The following is a 19020-nucleotide window of genomic DNA, read 5'->3' on the forward strand; positions in this document are numbered from 1 at the left end:
AAAGAACAACTGATACCACAGAGATACAAAATATCATAAGAGAATGTTGCAAACAGTTATATGCCAACAAATTGGACAACCTAAAAGTAATGGACAAATTTCTAGAAACATACAACCTTCCAAGACAGAATCAAGAAGAAACAGGCAATTTGAACTGATCAATCACTAGTAGTGAAATTGAATTTGCAATTAAATGTCTCCCGGGGGGAAAAAAAAAAAAGCCCAAGACTGAACAGCTTTACAGGGGAATTCTACCAAAAATATGAAGAAGAAATAATACCTATGTTTCTCAAACTGTTTCAAAAAATGAAGAGGACAGAACATTATCAAACTCATTCTACAGGGCCACCATTACCCTGATACTAAAATCAAGCAAAGACACTACAAAAAAGGGAAGGTAGAGGCCAATATCTCTGACAAATATAGATGCAAAAATCCTCAACAAAATATTAGCAAACCAAATCCAACAATATATAAAAAGGATCATACACCATGATCAAGTTGGATTTATTCTACAGTCACAAGGATGGTTCAGCATTCACAAATCAATCAATGTGATAAACCACATTAAGAAAAGGAAGAATATGGGCTTCCCTGGTGGCGCAGTGGTTGGGGGGTCTGCCTGCCGATGCAGGGGATATGGGTTCGTGCCCCGGTCTGGGAGGATCCCACATGCCGCGGAGTGGCTGGGCCTGTGGGCCATGGCCACTGGGCCTGCGCGTCCGGAGCCTGTGCTTCGCGACGGGAGAGGCCACAGTGGTGAGAGGCCTGCATACCGCTAAAAAAAAAAAAAAAAAAGGAAGAATAAAAAGCACACGATCATTTCAATAGACAGAAAAAACATTTGACAAAATTCAACATCCAGTCATGATAAAAAACACTTAGCAAAGTGGGTATTGAGGGAACATATCTCAACATAATAAAGGCCATTTATGATGAATCCACATGTAACATCATACTCAATGGTGAAAAGCTGAAAGCCTTTCCTCTAAATTCAGGAACCATACAAGGATCCCAGTCTTGCAACTTCTATTTAACACAGAATTGGAAGTCCTAGCCACAGCAATCACACAAGAAAAAGAAATGAGGTATCCTAATTTGAAGGGAAGAAGTAAAATTGCCACTATTTGCAGATGACATGATACATTATATAGAAAATGCTAAAGTCTCCACCCCAAAGCTATTAGAATAAATGAATTCAGCAATGTTGCGGGATACAAGATTAACATACAGAAATCTGTTGAGTTTCCATACACAATAAACTATCAGAAAAAGAAAGTAAAAAATAAAGCCCATTTAAAATAGTTTGAAAAAGAATAAAATACATAGGAAGAAACTAAACCAAAGAGGTGAAAGATGTATAATCTGGAAAATATAAAACACTGATAAAGGAAACTGAATATGATACAAAGAAATGAAATGATATCCTGTGCTCTTGGATTCAAACAATTAATGTTGTTAAAATGGCCATACCACCCAAAGCAATCTAAAGATTTAATGCAATCCCTAACAAAATACCTATGATATTTTTCACAGAACTAGAAAAATTAATCCTAAAATTCACATACAACCAAAAAAGGCCCCAAACTGCCAAAGCAATCTTGAGAAAAGAAGAACAAAGCTGGATGTATTACCCTACCAGCCTTCAGACTATACTTCAAAGCTAGAGTAATCAAAACAGAGTGGTGCCTGCACAAAAACAGACACACAGATCAATGAAACAGAATAGAGATCCCAGAAAAAAACCCACACATTTATTGTCAATCTACAACAATGAAGTGAAGAATATACAGTGAAGAAATGACATTCTTTTCAACAAGTGATGCTGGGAAAACTGGACAGCTACTTGTAAAACAATGGGATGAACATTTCCTGACCATATACAAAAATAAACTGAAAATGGATTAAAGACCTAAATGTAACACATGAAACCATAAAAATCCTAGAAGAAAACATAAGCAGAACACTCTTTGACATAAACTGTAGAAATATTTTTTTACATCTGTCACCTAAGGTAAATGAAATAAAAGCAAACATAAACAAACGGGACCTAATTAAACTTAAAAGCTTTTGCGCAGCAAAGGAAACCATCAACAAAATGAAAAGACAACATACTGAATGGGAGAAAATATTTATAAATAATATGACTGATAACGGGTTAATATCCAACATATATAAACAGATCATACAACTCAATATCAAAAAAAAACCAACACAAGTTAAAAATGGGTAGAAGTCCTGAACAGATATTTTTCAAAAGGAGGCATATAGATGGCCAACAGACACATGAAAAGATGCTCAACATTGCTAACTGTCAGGAAAGTGCAAATCAAAACAACAAGATATCGCCTCACGCCTGTCAGAATGGCTATTATCAAAACTCTACAAATAACAAATGTTGGAGAAGATGTGGAGAAAAGAGAACACTTGTACCCTGTTTGTGGGAGTGTAAATTGGTGCAGCCACCATGGAAAACAGTATGGATGTTCCTCAAAAAAATTAAAAAATAGATCTACCATATGATCCAGTATTTCCACTGTTGGAGGTATATCTGGGAAAAAAACAAAAACACTATTTAAAAAGATACATATGCCCCAATGTTCATAGCAGTACTATTTACAATTGCCAAGATATGGAAGCAACCCAAAGGCCCATCAATAGACGAATGGATAAAGATGTCATAGATAGATAAAGATGGAATATTACTCAGCCATAAAAATATTGAAATTCTGCCATTTGCAGCAACATGAATGGATCTAGTGAAATAAGTCAGACAGAGAAAGACAAATACTGTATTATATCACTTACATATGGAATCTAAAAAAATAATACAAATGAATGTATATGCAAAACAAAAACATGCTCACAGATATAGAAAACAAACTACTAGTTACCAAAGGGCAGAGGGAAGGAGGGAGGGGCAGATTACGTGTATGGGACTAAGGCTTAAAAACTACTATGTATAAAATAAATAATCAGCAAGGATATATTGTACAGTGCAGTGAAATATAGCCATTATTTTGTAATAACTTTAAATGGAGTATAATCTATAAAAATATTGAATCACTATGTTGTGCAAGTGAAACTAATATAGTATAAATCAACTATACTTCGTTAAAAAGGAAACATAAATCTTAAGTGTATGGCTCAATGAATTTTACCTATATATATATATGCCCATATAAAATATAATTCAAGATACACATTTCCTAGAAAGGTTCCCTTGTTCCCCTTCTCAGTCAATACCCATCCCCTCCCCAGAGGTAACCACTATTCTTCTTGCCCTCCAAATACATCTGACATTCTAAATATACAAACGGAAAAGTGCTGGAGAAATAGGGAAATTAGAGAAAACAGCATCTACTTTAAATCTGTTTATTATCTTATTGGGTAGACAAGGTGTTATGGTCAAGTGTTGAAATCCTAAACCCCCCAAAGGTGATGATATTGGGAGATGGAGCCTTTAGGAGGTACTTAAGTCATGAAGATGGAACCCTCATAATTGGGATTAGTACCTTATAAAAGACATCTCACAGAAATCACTACCCCCTTCCACCTTGTGAGCATATAATGAGAAGGGAGCGACCCAGAAAAGTGCCCTCACCCATTTATGCTGATACCCTGATCTTGGACTTCCAACCTCCAGAACTGTGAGAAATAAATTTCTGTTGTTTATGTCATTGAGTCTGTGGTATTTTGTTGCAGCAGCTTGAATGGACTGAGGTACAGGTTTAAATAATCGCAAAAAATGTTGAAAAAATATAGTTTATTATCATTAATATACACCTTTTTTCATGATAAATCTCATTAGATAAGTAAAACAATGTCTAACATATTTCTCCTAACTTAATGTGCAGTACTTTCCTTTAAAGTGATAAATAACAAACTATGCAGTAAGAGCTATATGCTCTTTTTAAAAATATTTGCTGTCATTGTAGATAATAACAAATGCAAGTTTTATAATAAACCAGTCAGCCCCCTTGCTAGGATCCTAAGGTACACATGTATTATTCCTTTAATGGTACTTTATTAACACCATCTTTGGCAGTAAAAGGTGGAGCTACATGTATTCTCTTCAATATTAAATGAACTGGGCTGATAGAGGCTCTCAGAAACAGGTGGTAAATTGTATAGATTTTGCCATTCTCAAAGGGAACAAGAAAGGGCAAAATATAAAAAGAAGGTTGATAAGAAATATAGAACAAAAGGAAAAGATCAGAGAATCTGATGATACTTCAAGTTATATACTAGTTTGTATTAAGACATTTTATGGAATCCTGTTCCCTATACCAGCAAGAGTATCGACAAGAATGAGAATATTTCTACAGTATCTGGCACTTCTGTGTTTAGATGAGTAAGATATAATTTTAACTTTCTGTGATTTATGATTCACCATATTTGTCCAGATTAGGAATAGCTGAGAAGATGGAAGTATGAAAAAATTATTTTTTAAAAAGGTCAGCATATTTACTCCTTTTATAAGCATGTTGTTATTCAGTAAACTGATATGAGGTGCAGGAGATACAGAGGCCAAATATGAGACAAGATCAGCAATGAGGGAAGTGATAAGACAAGCCCATACCACATATAAAAAAATCTGTAGAAGCAACATGGTGATAAATACACTCTTCTTGAAAGACACCAGTAAAAATAAATAAAAAGTTGAATTTCTTTACAATATCGCTGATTCAAATTAGAACATGGTTCTCCTCTGGATTCTTAAACAGGGATTTCCTCAGTGTAACCTTGATATCCTTGTTTCTCAAAATGTAAATCAAAGGATTGACCATGGGCACCACATTAGTATAGAAAAAATAAATTTTTTTCAGGTCCATAGATCCAGGAGAAGAATATTTAAGGTACATGAATGCTGCTGAACCAAAAAAAGAGAGAGCAATGATGTGGGAGCTACACGTGCTGAAGGCTTTCGATCTTCCCTGAGCAGATTTGATATGAAGAATGCTAGTAAGGATGAAGATGTAAGAAACTAGGATGGTGAAACTGGGTACTGTGATATTAATACCCACAACAATGAGAACTACCACCTCACTGACATAAGTGCTGGTGCAAGAGACTTGGAGGAGTGGGAGGATGTCACACAAGTAATGGTTGATATTAACGTTGCAGAAGGTTCATCTAAGCATGCACCCTGTGTGGGCAGAGGCTCCAGTAAACCCCATCACATACACAGCCAAAGATAGCACCAAACAGACCTTATGGAACATGGTGACCTTATACAGCAATGGAGTACAGATGGCCACATAGCGGTCATAGGCCATTGAGGTCAACATATAGCATTCAGAGATGACAAAAAAGAGAAAGAAAAACAGCTGAGTCATGCGCCCAACATAGGAGATGATATTCTTCTTGAATACAAAGTTCATCAGCATCTGGGGGGTGAAAACAGAGGAGCAACAGAGATCAATGAAGGATAAGTTGAAGACTAAATAGTACACGGGGGTGTGGAGGTGAGAATTTAGACCAATAAGAATGATCAAGCCCAGGTTGTCCACCATGGTGACAATGTAGATCATTAGAAACAGGTAAAAGAGGGGCTGCTGGAGCTCTGGATGGTCTGTTAATCCAGCAAGTATAAATTCAGTCACTAAGGAGTCATTTCTAGACAGCATTCTCAACTTTGGAAATCTGTGAGAATAGAAGAAAACTACATTAATAGGGAACCCAGCTCTGTCCTTACAGACTCTCTTTTATATGAGCTTTACAAGAAAGAGACTCAGACTGGCAGAAATCACATCTTCCTTTGCTTCATAGGGTCTGTAAGTACTGCAACACATACCCCTCTACGTTTAAATCACTGTCTTTTGTTGCATGAACTGCATGGGACAAACAACTGCTCTATCTTACTAGAAGATAGAGGGATGGGGTAGCTGAGGAACAAGCCTACTTGCTGATGGGCTTTGGTGGTGGGGTTGTATCCCCATCTCTCCATCCTATTCATCTGACCAGTCACTTTTTAGTTCCTACTCATGTTTCCATCACTCTACAAGTTATCTCAGTTCCCCTGTGATGACCTTCAAGAAAGAGAGAATTCCCACAGGGCAGAGACCATAACCATATTCTGCTTCCTAGAAGGGAGTTGCTAAGAGTCTCTCGGATTTTCAGGTACTTTACTACAAGATTCCATGAAGTCAACAATTGATAACAGGTATGGAGGAGAGCCTTGGTGGCCTAAACTTTATACTTAACCATATACTGCATTGTTTCCACATATTCTCCTCCTCTATTCCATCCTAGCTGAACATAGAATGAATAAAGGAAGGTGGATGTGCTTTCCCAGGTTTTGTAGGATGGCATGAAAGCGAAATAAATTAATTTGGGTGCTGATTAAATTATCTGTTGTTAGTGAATATATATCAAGCTGTATACTTATTATGACATGTAAACTTGTACAGTACATATATTTTGACAAAAAAATTTTTTCCCCACACTGTATTTTATTTTTACAAGAGATAAATAAACTGACACCAAGTATTGTAAATGGATGCAAACAATGATTGCAATTACCAAACACGAAACACACTCATACTACGTCATAATATGGACATTCAGTCCAGTGATCCTCCACTGTAACAGCTCCTTTACTTTGCAGTGAAAATTGATTTGTATATTTTTTGCCTCTGAGTCCTTGTGGGATTTTCTTTTATTCAAACAGAAAGTCACAAAAATTGTAATCATCCTCAGCAGTTCACTCAGTCCCATGTAATTAATTTTTTTTATCTCGATCTTTTGTTAGCACTTTTATGAGTTCATCAGTTTTCCATTAGAGTTCTGAAAATGCTTATTCATTCAGTTCAGCAGTATAGTCAGTTACCAAAAACCTGTACTTGTCAGAGTCTTTTCCATGAGTTCCTTGAAGATGAAGCCCTTTTACAGGAACATTTTTGCAAAAGCATCAGAGTGCACCCAGAACTGTCTGTAAATGACAAAAGACTTAAGAATGACCACAGTTAAAGATTTGATGAAAGTTCATGATAATGCAATTGACAAGGAAATTTAGTTATTTCTGAGATATACATTTTAAAGTAATAACTAGAATTATGACTTATAACATTATACCAGAACATATAAGATTTTTAGAAATTTCATGTAAGGTCTGAAACATTTATATTAACATATTTCCATACAAATAACTCTGGCAACCATAGACACTACAGAATTAAACATAGCCAAAATCCTAGCCAGGATACCAAAAATTCTCACCCTAATAGCCATTAACTAAGTGGTTAGTACCTGAGACAGCACATTATCTTTCAACAAAATATTACAAGACAAAGAAACAGTCTTAAGAGGTAATGCAAGCCACAGAACCAGACTCAGATAAGAATGAGATGTAGAAGTTATTGAACAGGAAATTAAAATGTCTATAATGAACATGTTAAGGACTCTAAGGGAAAAGTAGACAACGTGTAAGAATCGATGGGTAAACAGAGGGATGGAAACTCTAACAAAAACTATCAAAAGAAAATGCTAGAAATAAAAGGCACAGTAACATAAATGAAGCATTCCTTCTATGTGTTCATCAAAACCCAGCACAGTTTAGAAAAAGAACCAGTGGCTTGAAGATCAGTCAATTGAAACTTCCCAAAATCAAATCCAAAGAGAAAAAGAGTGAAAAACAGAACATTCAAAAACTCTGAAACAACTTCAAAAGTCAAAAAATATGCATAATTGGAATATCAGAAGGTGAAAGTGAACGGCTGATCCTCCTCTTCCTTACATTTTCTTGAGAAGTGATTTATATAACTAAGTTAATTTACACTTTTAAATCATTTACATTTCTTTTTTGATTTCTTACTATTATCTCCATAGCTTTATATGTTGTTTGCCCTTATGAGGATTTGGCATCAATAACTAACACAGATTTCATTCAGGAGAACACCCTTTTATGCAAAGTCTTACTCAGTGCAACTTGGACATCTTTGTTCCTCATACTGTAAATGAAAAGATTCATCATTGGCCCCACAATGGTGTAAAAAACTGTGGATACTTTATCTCGATTCAGAGACACAGCAGGAAAAGGCTTCAATTACATGAATGCTGATGATCCAAAGAAAAGAGAATCCAGAATTATGTGAGAGCTGCAGGTACTGAAGGCTTTGGACCCACCCGCTGTAGAACAGATGCAGAGGATGTTGGAGAGGATCAAGGTATAATAAATGGAGTTGGTGAGACTGGGCACTATGACATTGACACCCACCACAACGAAAACTACCAGCTCATTGATGTAGGTGCTTGCGCAGGAGAGCTGGAGGAGAGGAGGAATGTCACACGTGTAATGATCGATGATGTTACCATCACAGAAGGAGAGTCTCAGCATGCACCCAGTGTGGGCCATGGTACCCACAAGCCCCATCGCGTATGCACCCACCATCTGTGTGAGGCAGACCTGATGGGACATGGAGACCTTGTAAAGCAGGGGCTTACAGAAAGCCACATATCGATCTTAGGCCATTAACGTCAAAATACAGCACTTTTCAATAACAAAGAAGGAGAAGAAACAAAGCTGAACCATGCACTCTGCTTAAGAGATGACGTTTTGGTTTACAAAACTCATCAGTATTTTAGGGGTGATGACAGAGGAGCAGCAGAGATCAATGAAGGAAAAGTTGAAGAGAAAGTAATACATGGGAGTGTGCAGGTGAGGGTTCAGACCAATCAGAATAATCAAGCCAATGTTCCCCACCACGGAGACCAGATATATTCCTAGGAAAATGAAAAAGAGAGGCAGCTGGAGTTCTGGCTGTTGTGTTAAACCCAGCAGGATAAACTCAGTCACTGAAGAGTCGTTCCCTGGGGCCATTCTTCCCTAGGACATATCTGTGGGAACAGGACAAAGGGTAACATTAAAATGAGTACCCAGCTCTCTCCACCCAATCCCACTATAATTAGGTTGAGACCCAGAATAGGAGAATGAACCCAAGCCAACCCTCTGTGTGCCTTTGTTTTCTCCTTTGTGTAAAGGCTGAGGGAATTTTTAAAGATAATATATATCAAAAACACTAACGAGCAAGTTCTACAGGGATAAGATTCAGTAACCCTGTGACCACTCATGACTACAGCATCTCTGCTCCACTTCTGCTTTGATACCTTACCAGGCCCACCTAATGATCCATGATTGTCTCAGCAGAGAGAAGGTATGTCATTTCAGGGAGTCCTTGGCTTTCTGAGATGAGGTTTGGAAGAATAACATGACAGATAAAATTCAACACTCACCCTTTTACATGGGGACCTCAATCCTGCTGGATTAACTGAGCTCAGAGAAATAAAGTAACTTCCATCCCCCCAGACTGTCAGACTTCCACAAGCTCTCAGAAAGGTCCCTGCTGAATGCAACACAGACTCAGATCAAAGTTGCTAAGCTCAGAGAAAAGAATATAATTTCCATCCTCCCTGAATGTCACAAAGAGGACTTCCACAGACTCTCAGAAAGGTCTCAATGTCTCTCCCTGACTGCCTAAGACTCAGATCAAAAGGCAGATTTGGGTCAATACAGGAAGTTTTCAAATGCCAAAATCAAGGTCAGCTCACTATGAGAGGCCATTAGGAACCATTCGACATTTTTACTTCTTTTCTGACACAGGATTGAAATAATCTAAGTGCAAGCTTAGAAAGAGTAATATGGCAATGGCTGGCAGAATGGACTGGCATAAGAGAGACCGGAGGCAAGGTGACTCGCAAGAGGCAATTACAATAGTCAATGAATGATAAAAATGCCCTGAATTAACAGTGCTACTGTGAGCAATTCCAAGAAACAAACACATGCAAGAGACACTGAAAGGAAAGAGTCATCAGAACTTCTCACAAAGGGGATAGAAGTAGACCAAAAAAATCCCAAAGATATTAGCCTAGGTGCTTGGTTAAATTATGGTGTTAACTACAGAGAGAATTCAGAAAGAATGGAAATATTCATAAACAATAGGCATTCAGCTTTGAACATGGTGATCTTGAGTTGCCAGCTGGACAAGCAAGTAGAAGTATACAACCTAAATAAGGCTAAATAATGCTCAAGAGGAAGACCAGAATCTGAGAAAAATATTTGGGGACCATTTCCACAGAGGTTAAAGCCATGGAATCAGGTGAACTCAATGAGAAAGAATAAAAAGAAAAAGAGCAGAGAGGCAAGAAATACATGTGGGAAATCCCTCATATGGGTTTTACACGTAGGATAGTTGAAAACCTAATCATTACAAAAATGAGTCCCAATTATTATCATCAGACCCTTAGAAATTACAAGGGGACTAAAAATTCCTTAGGGCAAACTTGAAATGTGTCTCACAAGACAGACATTCTTGGGCTTAGCCTTGATGAGGACCTTAGAGATTCAGTAAAACTATTTTATTTCCTGGAAATGTTAAGAACTCTTATTTAGGTGATGCAAGAACCAGAAACACTCCCTTTAAGTTTATATTACATCAAATCACATTACAAGAAAAGTTTATAGCAAGGTACTAAATTAGAATTAAAGGTCATTCTTTCACTTTTAACACAACCAGTGTAAATACAGGCAGAGAATGAGTGTAGAGATACTCTGAGCTTATTCTTACATTGCAAAACTACCTATTACCCTCCTTTCTTCTACCTACATGATGGTCACAGTAGCCTGATCCTTTTCACTGAGATATACCATGGTATCTTTTGTTAATTCCTGGCTCCTTTTTAAGTAACTCAAGCCCGATATGTTCTACTTTATCAATGTCAGTGGTAATTTAAGTTTTATACCATACTATATTATCATAAAGATGCAAAAAATGTAAACCTTTTTTAACTAAATAGAATTTTAATTTGCAGTATTATGTCACACTGAGCTAAGCTGCTGCAAGCATCTGGAATCACTGGCTAATAATATATTTTTAAATGTAAATATATAATGGAAAGAAAGTTAAATCTGCAAGTGTCAGGAAGAAAATGGGAAGGCAAAATCTAATTCAGCAGATCTTGGGTGGGGTCCTAGATTCTGGTCCTGATTCTGGTTTTTTTTGTTTGTTTGTTTTGTTTTTTAAACAAAAGTCAGTAGAAGTGAAGTGATCCATGCAAGATTTGACTGTTAGTGACAGAACCTGAGGTAAACCCAGGTCTTCTGACTGGAAGTTCAATGGATAAACAGCATGGTAGAGCTGAAGGAAGAAGCCTCTACTCTTTTTTTTTTTTAAATTAATTAATTAATTAATTTTTATTTTTGGCTGTGTTAGGTCTTCGTTTCTGTGTGAGGGCTTTCTCTAGTTGCAGCAAGCGGGGGCCACTCTTCATCGCGGTGCGCGGGCCTCTCACTATCGCGGCCTCTCATTGCGGGCCTCAGGCTCCAGAAGCGCAGGCTCAGTAGTTGTGGCTCACGGGCCTAGTTGCTCCGTGGCCTGTGGGATCGTCCCAGACCAGGGCTCGAATCCATGTCCCCTGTATTGGCAGGCAGATTCTCAACCACTGCGCCACCAGGGAAGCCCTGTTTGTTTTTGAAAGGTGTAAAGTCTGTGTCTAAACTCATGTTTTTGCAAATGGGCATCTGATTTTTCTAGCATCATTTGTGAAGAAGACTACCATTATTCCATTGATTGCCTTTGCTCTTTTGTCAAAGATCAGTTGACTATATTTTGTCGGTCAACGTCAGGTTCTCTCTTCTGATCCATTGTCTTTTCTTTCATCACTACCACACTGACTTGATTACTGTAGTTTTATAGTGAGTCCTGAAGTTGGACAGTATCTGTCCTACAACTTTGTTCTCCTTCAGTATTGTATTTGATATTTAGGGTCTTTTCCGATTCCATATAAACTTTAGAGTCAGTTTGTTGATATCCACAAAAACTTGCTGGGATTTTGATTGGGATCACATTGACGATACAGATGAAGTTAAGAAGAATTGACAACATAATTGAGTCTTCTAATCCACAAACACGGAGTATCTTTCCATTTATTTAGATTTTTTATTACTTTTATTAGAGTTTTGTAGTTTTCCACATATAGATCCTTTATATATTTTGTTAGACTTATAACTAAGCACTTCTTCTTTTTGGAGGGTAGGGGTGGGGTGACAATATGAATAGTATTGAGTTTTTCATTACAAATTCCAATCATCCAGTGCTTGGTATATAGGAAAGCTATTAACCTTTGTATGTTAACTTTGTATCCTGTGACTCTCCTCTAGCTACTTATTAGTTCCAAGAGGTTTTTTTGTTCATTTGTTTGTTTTGTAGTTGTTGCTGTCAATTTTGAGGGACTGTCTACAGAGACAATCATGTCATCTGAGAACACAGACAATTGTATTTCTTTTTTTCCAATATGTATTTAAAAACGGTTTAAAGTTATCATTCCAAGAAGCAATACAGGCTCAAATATTAATAAATTTGAAAAAATGTATCTCAACATCCTTTGTCCTAAGGAAAATGCAAATTAATATTATAATGAGATACCACTGCATACACACTAGAATGGCTAAAATTACTGTCTATACCAAGTGAACATGTGGATGTGGAACACCTGGAACTTTCATACACTGCTGTTAGAAGAGTAAAATTATATAGGTACTTTGGAAAACAAATTGGTATTTTCTAATAAAGTTGCACCATATGTAGCATCTGATCCAGACATTCCACGGCTATCACATATACAGAGAAGTTAGTGCATAAGTCAGAAAAAATACTTGTACAAGAATGTTCACTGAGGTTTTATTTCAATAGCCAAATTTCCATCAATAAGAGAATAGATAAGGAAATTGTAGAAAATACATTCAGTGAGATATTTCTCATAAAACAATGTTCTGATACATGCACCAATATGGTTGAAATACAAAAATCATTATGTTGAACGAAGATGGCAGACTCAAAAGAGTATAAACAGTATGACTTTATTTATAAGATTTTAAATAGCAGGCAAAATTAAAGTGATAGAAATGAGAGCAATGGTTACCTCAACTGGTGTATGGGATTTGTCTATTGACTAGAAAGTGACATAAGGGAAATTTCTGGGGTCATGGAAATGTTCTGTATCTTTTTCTGGGTGGTGATTAAATGAGTTTATACTTAGGTAAAAAGTCATCAAGCTGTAGACCTCATATTTGTATATTTTACTATATGTAAACTAGACCTCATAAAATATAATTTGAAATGTTTTTATAAAACTTTATAAGGAAAATTTATTTGTGTAAAAATTTATACAGCTCAATAGTTTAAACAATATATTGTTCAGTAGATCTCTCAGGACTTACTATGGAAAACTAGTCTGTGTTTTTGTAACACATCTCTAATATCTACTATCAGTATGGGTAGGCCAATCCACACCTTTCCGTACCAACCTTAGAGGCTTAATACTGGACCAGATGGGTCAGTAGTCTTACACAGGATTGGGCTTGGGTGTTTCCATAAAGAATATTCTGACTTATATTGAATCCATGTCTCCAACCTGGGGAAATTCAATGAAGTTGACATAAAGAAAGAAAACCGAGAAAAAAAATAATCAGATACAACTGGGACATTAATCACTTCCCATTTAAGCTTGTGCTCCATAAGCCCTGCCAATTATTACAGTGTGTTTGTGTTTCTATCACCAATAGTGACAGCCAAGCTTCAATCTCTTTTTATCTTTCTTATAAAAAATTTACAAATGAGTAATTTCAGTTTAAAAATATGGCAACATTTCATGTTTAAAATAACAGGAAATCCAACTAAAAACTAGCTTAAAACTTGGCATGCAAAAAGCAGGAAAATTCAATCCACAATGAGGAAAAACCTCAATCTGTAGAAACATACTGAAAATAACATATTTTAAAATCAGCAGACAAGAAAAAAAAGAGCTGTTATTAATATATTCTATATATTCAAGAAAAAAAATGTCAAGGCATGACAAGGCCCATATTGACTTCCTGGATCTGAAAAATACAACGTGTGAAATGAAAAATACACCAAATCCAAAAAAGTACAGAATCCAAAAATAATCATGAGAAAAACATTAGAAATCCCAATTGAGGGATATTCTACAAAATACCTGACTAATACTCTTCAAAACTGTCAAAGTTATCCAAAACATGGTAAGTCTGAGAAAATGTGACAGCCAAGAGGAACCCAATGAGACATGACTAATCAACGCAATGTGGTATCCCAAATGGGATCCTAGGATAGAAAAGGGACATTAGGTAAAAACTAAGAAAATCTGGATAAAGTATGGACTTTAACAATAATTATCAATATTGGTTCACTAACTGTGACATATGTATCACACTAATGTAAGATAGCAAGAGGAACAAGATATGAAGTATATAGTAACTCTCTGTGTTACATTAACAATTCTTCTATAAATCTAAAATAATTCTAAAAAATTTATGTAAAAATAAATGTGTTGAATGGAGTTAACACCACATCAGAAGAAACGATGAGTGAACTTAAAGAACAGCAATAGAAAGTAACCAAAATGATATCCAGAGACAACAAAAAAAGCCTAGAAAAGAATGAACAGAGCATCAGTGAGCCCTAAGATATCATATTATGTAATTGGAGTAACCTCATATGTAATTGGAGTCCCAGACAGCAGAGAGGAGGAGTGGTAGAAAAATATTTGAAGACATAACAGCTGAAGACATCCACCTAAAGTATCACTATACAGTGAATGCCCCCTTACCACCTAATCTAATTTGAGAACAAAGTTGATTAAATAAGCTATTTAACAACTGTCATTTCTGGTATTGTTGGGCTAGGCTATTGGGTCTACCACCCACTCAAAACAGCTAAAAATACTGAATAAAATATTCTACAATATTCTATTTTATGAACTGGTTTGTGATTATATAAATTTTGCATTATTTATTAAATTGAAAATGTATGTATTATGAAGTTTTCAGGATATATTTGATGGTAAAATCAGAAAAGTTGGTATATTCATTACCTACTATAATAATGTAAATTATTCAAACATCAAAAATATCTCTTAAATGAGATTTATCATTTTTTATTAAATAACATTCCCAAATAAAATATACTCATAATTCTAAATGAAAATTGGTACTTGCTTCTGGAATATAATTTCTTTGTTAACAGGCTTTGTGCTTGAAATAGTTATTTGCAATTCTTGAGCAAGAATTTTTAATGACTATATCTCCAATTTCTTTTATAATCATCATCAATGAGAAATTTTGTATGCATAAGTGGTAGAGTTTAGATCATTCTTACCACCATTTAAAACTTTGCCGTTGAAATCATATTTAAATAATGTGAGTTATTTTCTTTTTACTGACAAATTTAATGTTAAACAAATTTGGAACTAATTTTGCTTTTTCATTTCAAATATTTCAAAATAACAGAAACCCAATTTGCAGAAGGCGTGTGCATTCTTAGAGCAATCACACTTCAACTAGTTTAGATGCCACGAAAAGGATAAATTGGCTGGAGATGGACAGAAGTATGTGAAATGGGGAGTCAGAGACTAGGGCATCTGCCTGGAGCTGTGAACATCAGGACTTCTTGCCTGGCATCCACCACAGGCCAAGCACTGTGCTCCTGGGCACCTGAAACAGACTCCCCCAGCATCCCTGTGGGACTCTGGTCCACCACAGGCACTGACCCCTCTGCGTGTGGCTGCTGTAGCTGGTAAGCAGGTGGTGGAGTGCCTTTTTGGTCGGGCTGTTGAAATAGAGCAGTGAGTGCCTCACTTGGCTGACCATTCTTGACGCTGGCCAAAGTACGGTATATGCCATCACGTCAGACACATTCTATTCTTACCCTTCTGAGAGCATCTGTCTAGGATATACTCTAGGCTCGATGCCTTTAATGTGAATTCATCTGGGGATACCGCATGAAGAAAACAAACATTTTTCCCAATTAAAATTGTATTTATGCAGCATATACAGAAGGATAATAAAGCCATATCTACCCATATCTTCAAGAAATTCATCAAGTTATGGACATAATACTTCCAAATATCCTAAAGGTGTTTTAAAAACGCTTGATATATTGAAATAATTTTTACTTCAAATTCTATAATTATAGTTATTTTTAAAACACTACAATTGAATTTTTAATCATTTTAGTTTTATATGAGTTGTGATTTTAATAATTTTAAATGATCATTTTTGCCATGTTGATCAAAAGAATATAAAGTCAACCTGATTCACAGACCGAGCCAGGCATTTTACTGACTCATACTGCCAGCAGAGTGTGCTGGGAAATTGGATATCACATTCAGACTACAAGGCATGTGTCATGCCTGCAACTATATTTTGCCTACATAAACCAACATAATCCCAAAAAGTGTGTGAAACTGGTAAGTCATGAATATACATGGCCTTTTATTTGGCTGGACAGGGCCAACCATTCATGGAGGCGTGTCTCTCTCCACGCGTTTTGTCTGCTTGGTTCTACTGCATTTTAACCTCAGATGAACTCTCCCCATGTAGTGAAAACAGGACTACTAGAATCCCTAGATTTAATCTTACCAATTCAGTAACTACAAGAAGAAAAGTTTGTTTAAATAATTTTGGCAGAAAAGACTGTAGTCAAATGACTATTTCTGACTAATCACTGATCCAGTTTGGCATGTGCTAATTAGACAGGATATGTCTTGTGAGATGGGCAAGTCAGTCCAACAAAATCACATAAAAGGTGTTCCCTGTTTCAGGGCTTCCCTGGTGGCGCAGTGGTTGAGAGTCCGCCTGCCAATGCAGGGGACACGGGTTCGTGCCCTGGTCCGGGAGGATCCCACATGCCGTGGAGCGGCTGGGCCCGTGAGCCATGGCCGCTGAGCCTGGGCGTCCGGAGCCTGTGCTCCGCAACGGGAGAGGCCACAACAGTGAGAGGCCCACGTACCGCAAAAAAAAAAAAAAAAAAAAAAAGATAATTGGATATATAGACATTGCAAGGAGGAAAGAGCAAAAGATGAAGCAGAGAAAACATAAAGACTAGTAACCTATAAAAAATAGCTACCCAGAACTGATAGAACAAACAGAAAGAATAAGAAGCATAACCAGATTCTAGAATCTAAGAGGAGAAGCTCTATAGGATTGGTGCTTGGATTAATGGAGGGTTTGGAGATGCCCCACAGCTGGTGCTTGGACCTCTGCAATAGAGGCTCCAAGAGGGTGCAAGGCCCAACATGGAGGGAGACCAAGAAGAAGGCCTGACAAGTGCTTGAGCCACTCAAGGGGCAAAGTCTGGGCAATAAAGTGAGGGAGGATACTACAGCTGTTAAGGAACTGTTGTCCAGCTATTCACTATACATAAGGGGGTTTACCAAGTTAGGCCCATTTCCATGTGCTTATTGGCTATTTACATATGTTCATTTGGGATGTGTCTTTCAAATCATTTGCCAATATATGATGTGATCTTTTTATCACTGAGATACATTTTAATTAATTTGTTATATATTCTGGATACAATACCTTTATCAAATATATGTTTTGCAAATATTCTTCCAGTCTGTGTCTTGCCTATAAATATTTTTTTGATAAACAGATGTTCTAATTTAAATGAAACTCATTTTCTTTTTTTTCTTTTAGATTTAGTGCTTTCCAGAATATGTTTAAGAAATCTGTGCCTACACTAACATACTTTTCTATGTTTTCTTCTAGAAGGTTAATGTTAAAGTTTCATGTGTATAGTTTTGATCTATTTAAAATTAATTTTTGTGTATGATGTGAGGTAGAGATCAAAGTTCATTGTTTTCCTCATGAGTAGTTAGTATTTCCAGCATCAATTGCTTAGAATGATTTTTCTTTACTTACGGATTTACACAGTTGCTCAGTTAAAAATCAGTCAACTATATAAGTGAGGATCTGTTTCTGAATATTCTATTGTGTCCCATGGATTTATCTATATTTGTAACAAAACCAATCTGTCTTGATTACCATATCCTAAAACTAAGGTTTAAAATCAGTTAGTGTTAAGTCCTCTATGTCATTTTAGAGTTCTCCAAGAAACAGATGCTAAGAAATGATTAGACTTCCAAGACATTTATTGTGGTAAGTGCCTGTGAAGGATAAAATGGGAATGAGTGGGAGTCAGTGAGAAAGCCTTCAGACCAGGATGAAAGTGTGATACCTACGAAAGGAGAGAGAGAAGAAAGGATTGGGTAGGAAAACCTCAGACCACAGTGCAGTTCAAAAAAATCTCAAATAGGATGATAGGAAGTCCCTAAACAAAGACTGCCTATCAGAAGAGATTCACGTTACACAGAAATTGGCCAGGTCCGGTATGACCCACCATGGTAAGCCATTGGCTGAGGCCATCTTAGAGTAAGCATGGACTCTGCCTGAACACTATGGTGGATCCAAAGGAGTATCGGCTATAGACAGTCAATGATGCTCCCCACAGGTGGCTCTACTGAAAGGGAGTTAGCAGCACCTCTCTATGGTTGCCACACTTTACTCCTCAAAAGAAATTATACCCCAAAGTTCTTTCTGACTTATTTTTTGTTATTGTCATTTATTACTATATTTTATTAATTATTATTTATAACATTAAATGTATTAGTTATTATTCAAACAAGATAATCCAATTCAACAAGAATATTTTTGACCTACCACTATATTTGATACTCTAAATATATGAATGGGAAAAGCATTGGAGAAATAGGGAAATTATAGGGAGAAGCATCTAGGTAAATATATTTATTGCCTTACTGGTGAGACGAGGTTTAAGTATGTTCAAAAAATGTTGCTAGGAATATGGTTTACTATATTAATACACAACTTTTTTCATGATACTGCACTGGATAAGTGAAACATGGCTAAAATGGTTCTCCTAACACCATGTGTAGTATTTTCCTAAAGTGATAAAAAACAAAATTGACAGTAAAACCATGTGCTTTTTTCAAAATATCTGGTGTCATTTTAGAGAGTAATAAACACAAATTTTATAATAAACCACCCATTATGCTTACTGGGATCCTGAGATACATATGTATTATTCTTCTAATCATCCCCTCTTAATGCCATGTTTGGCAATAAATGGTGGTGTTATATGTATTCTCTTCAATATTAAAGGCATTTGCCTTATAGAGGTTCTCAGAAGCAGGTGGCATGTAAAA

The 19020-nt window shown here is 36.3% G+C and overlaps 1 protein-coding gene and 1 pseudogene across 1 annotated transcript; both read right to left on the bottom strand.

The window, feature by feature from the left end:
• Positions 1-4383: 4383 nt before the first annotated feature.
• LOC111167462 (olfactory receptor 8B3-like) lies at positions 4384-5645 on the bottom strand. The gene is given in 2 exon segments (XM_022560363.2): positions 4384-4717; positions 4719-5645. Coding segments are annotated over 2 exon segments (936 nt in total). The 5' UTR covers positions 5631-5645; the 3' UTR covers positions 4384-4693.
• A 1262-nt stretch (positions 5646-6907) lies between these two features.
• LOC149748829 (olfactory receptor 8B3-like) lies at positions 6908-9969 on the bottom strand (annotated as a pseudogene).
• Positions 9970-19020: the final 9051 nt, after the last annotated feature.

The sequence above is a fragment of the Delphinapterus leucas genome, chromosome 7 (assembly GCF_059928025.1).
Source record: "Delphinapterus leucas isolate spDelLeu-1000000601 "Yukka" chromosome 7, BTC_Dleu_Yukka2, whole genome shotgun sequence".
Taxonomy (NCBI): domain Eukaryota; kingdom Metazoa; phylum Chordata; class Mammalia; order Artiodactyla; family Monodontidae; genus Delphinapterus; species Delphinapterus leucas.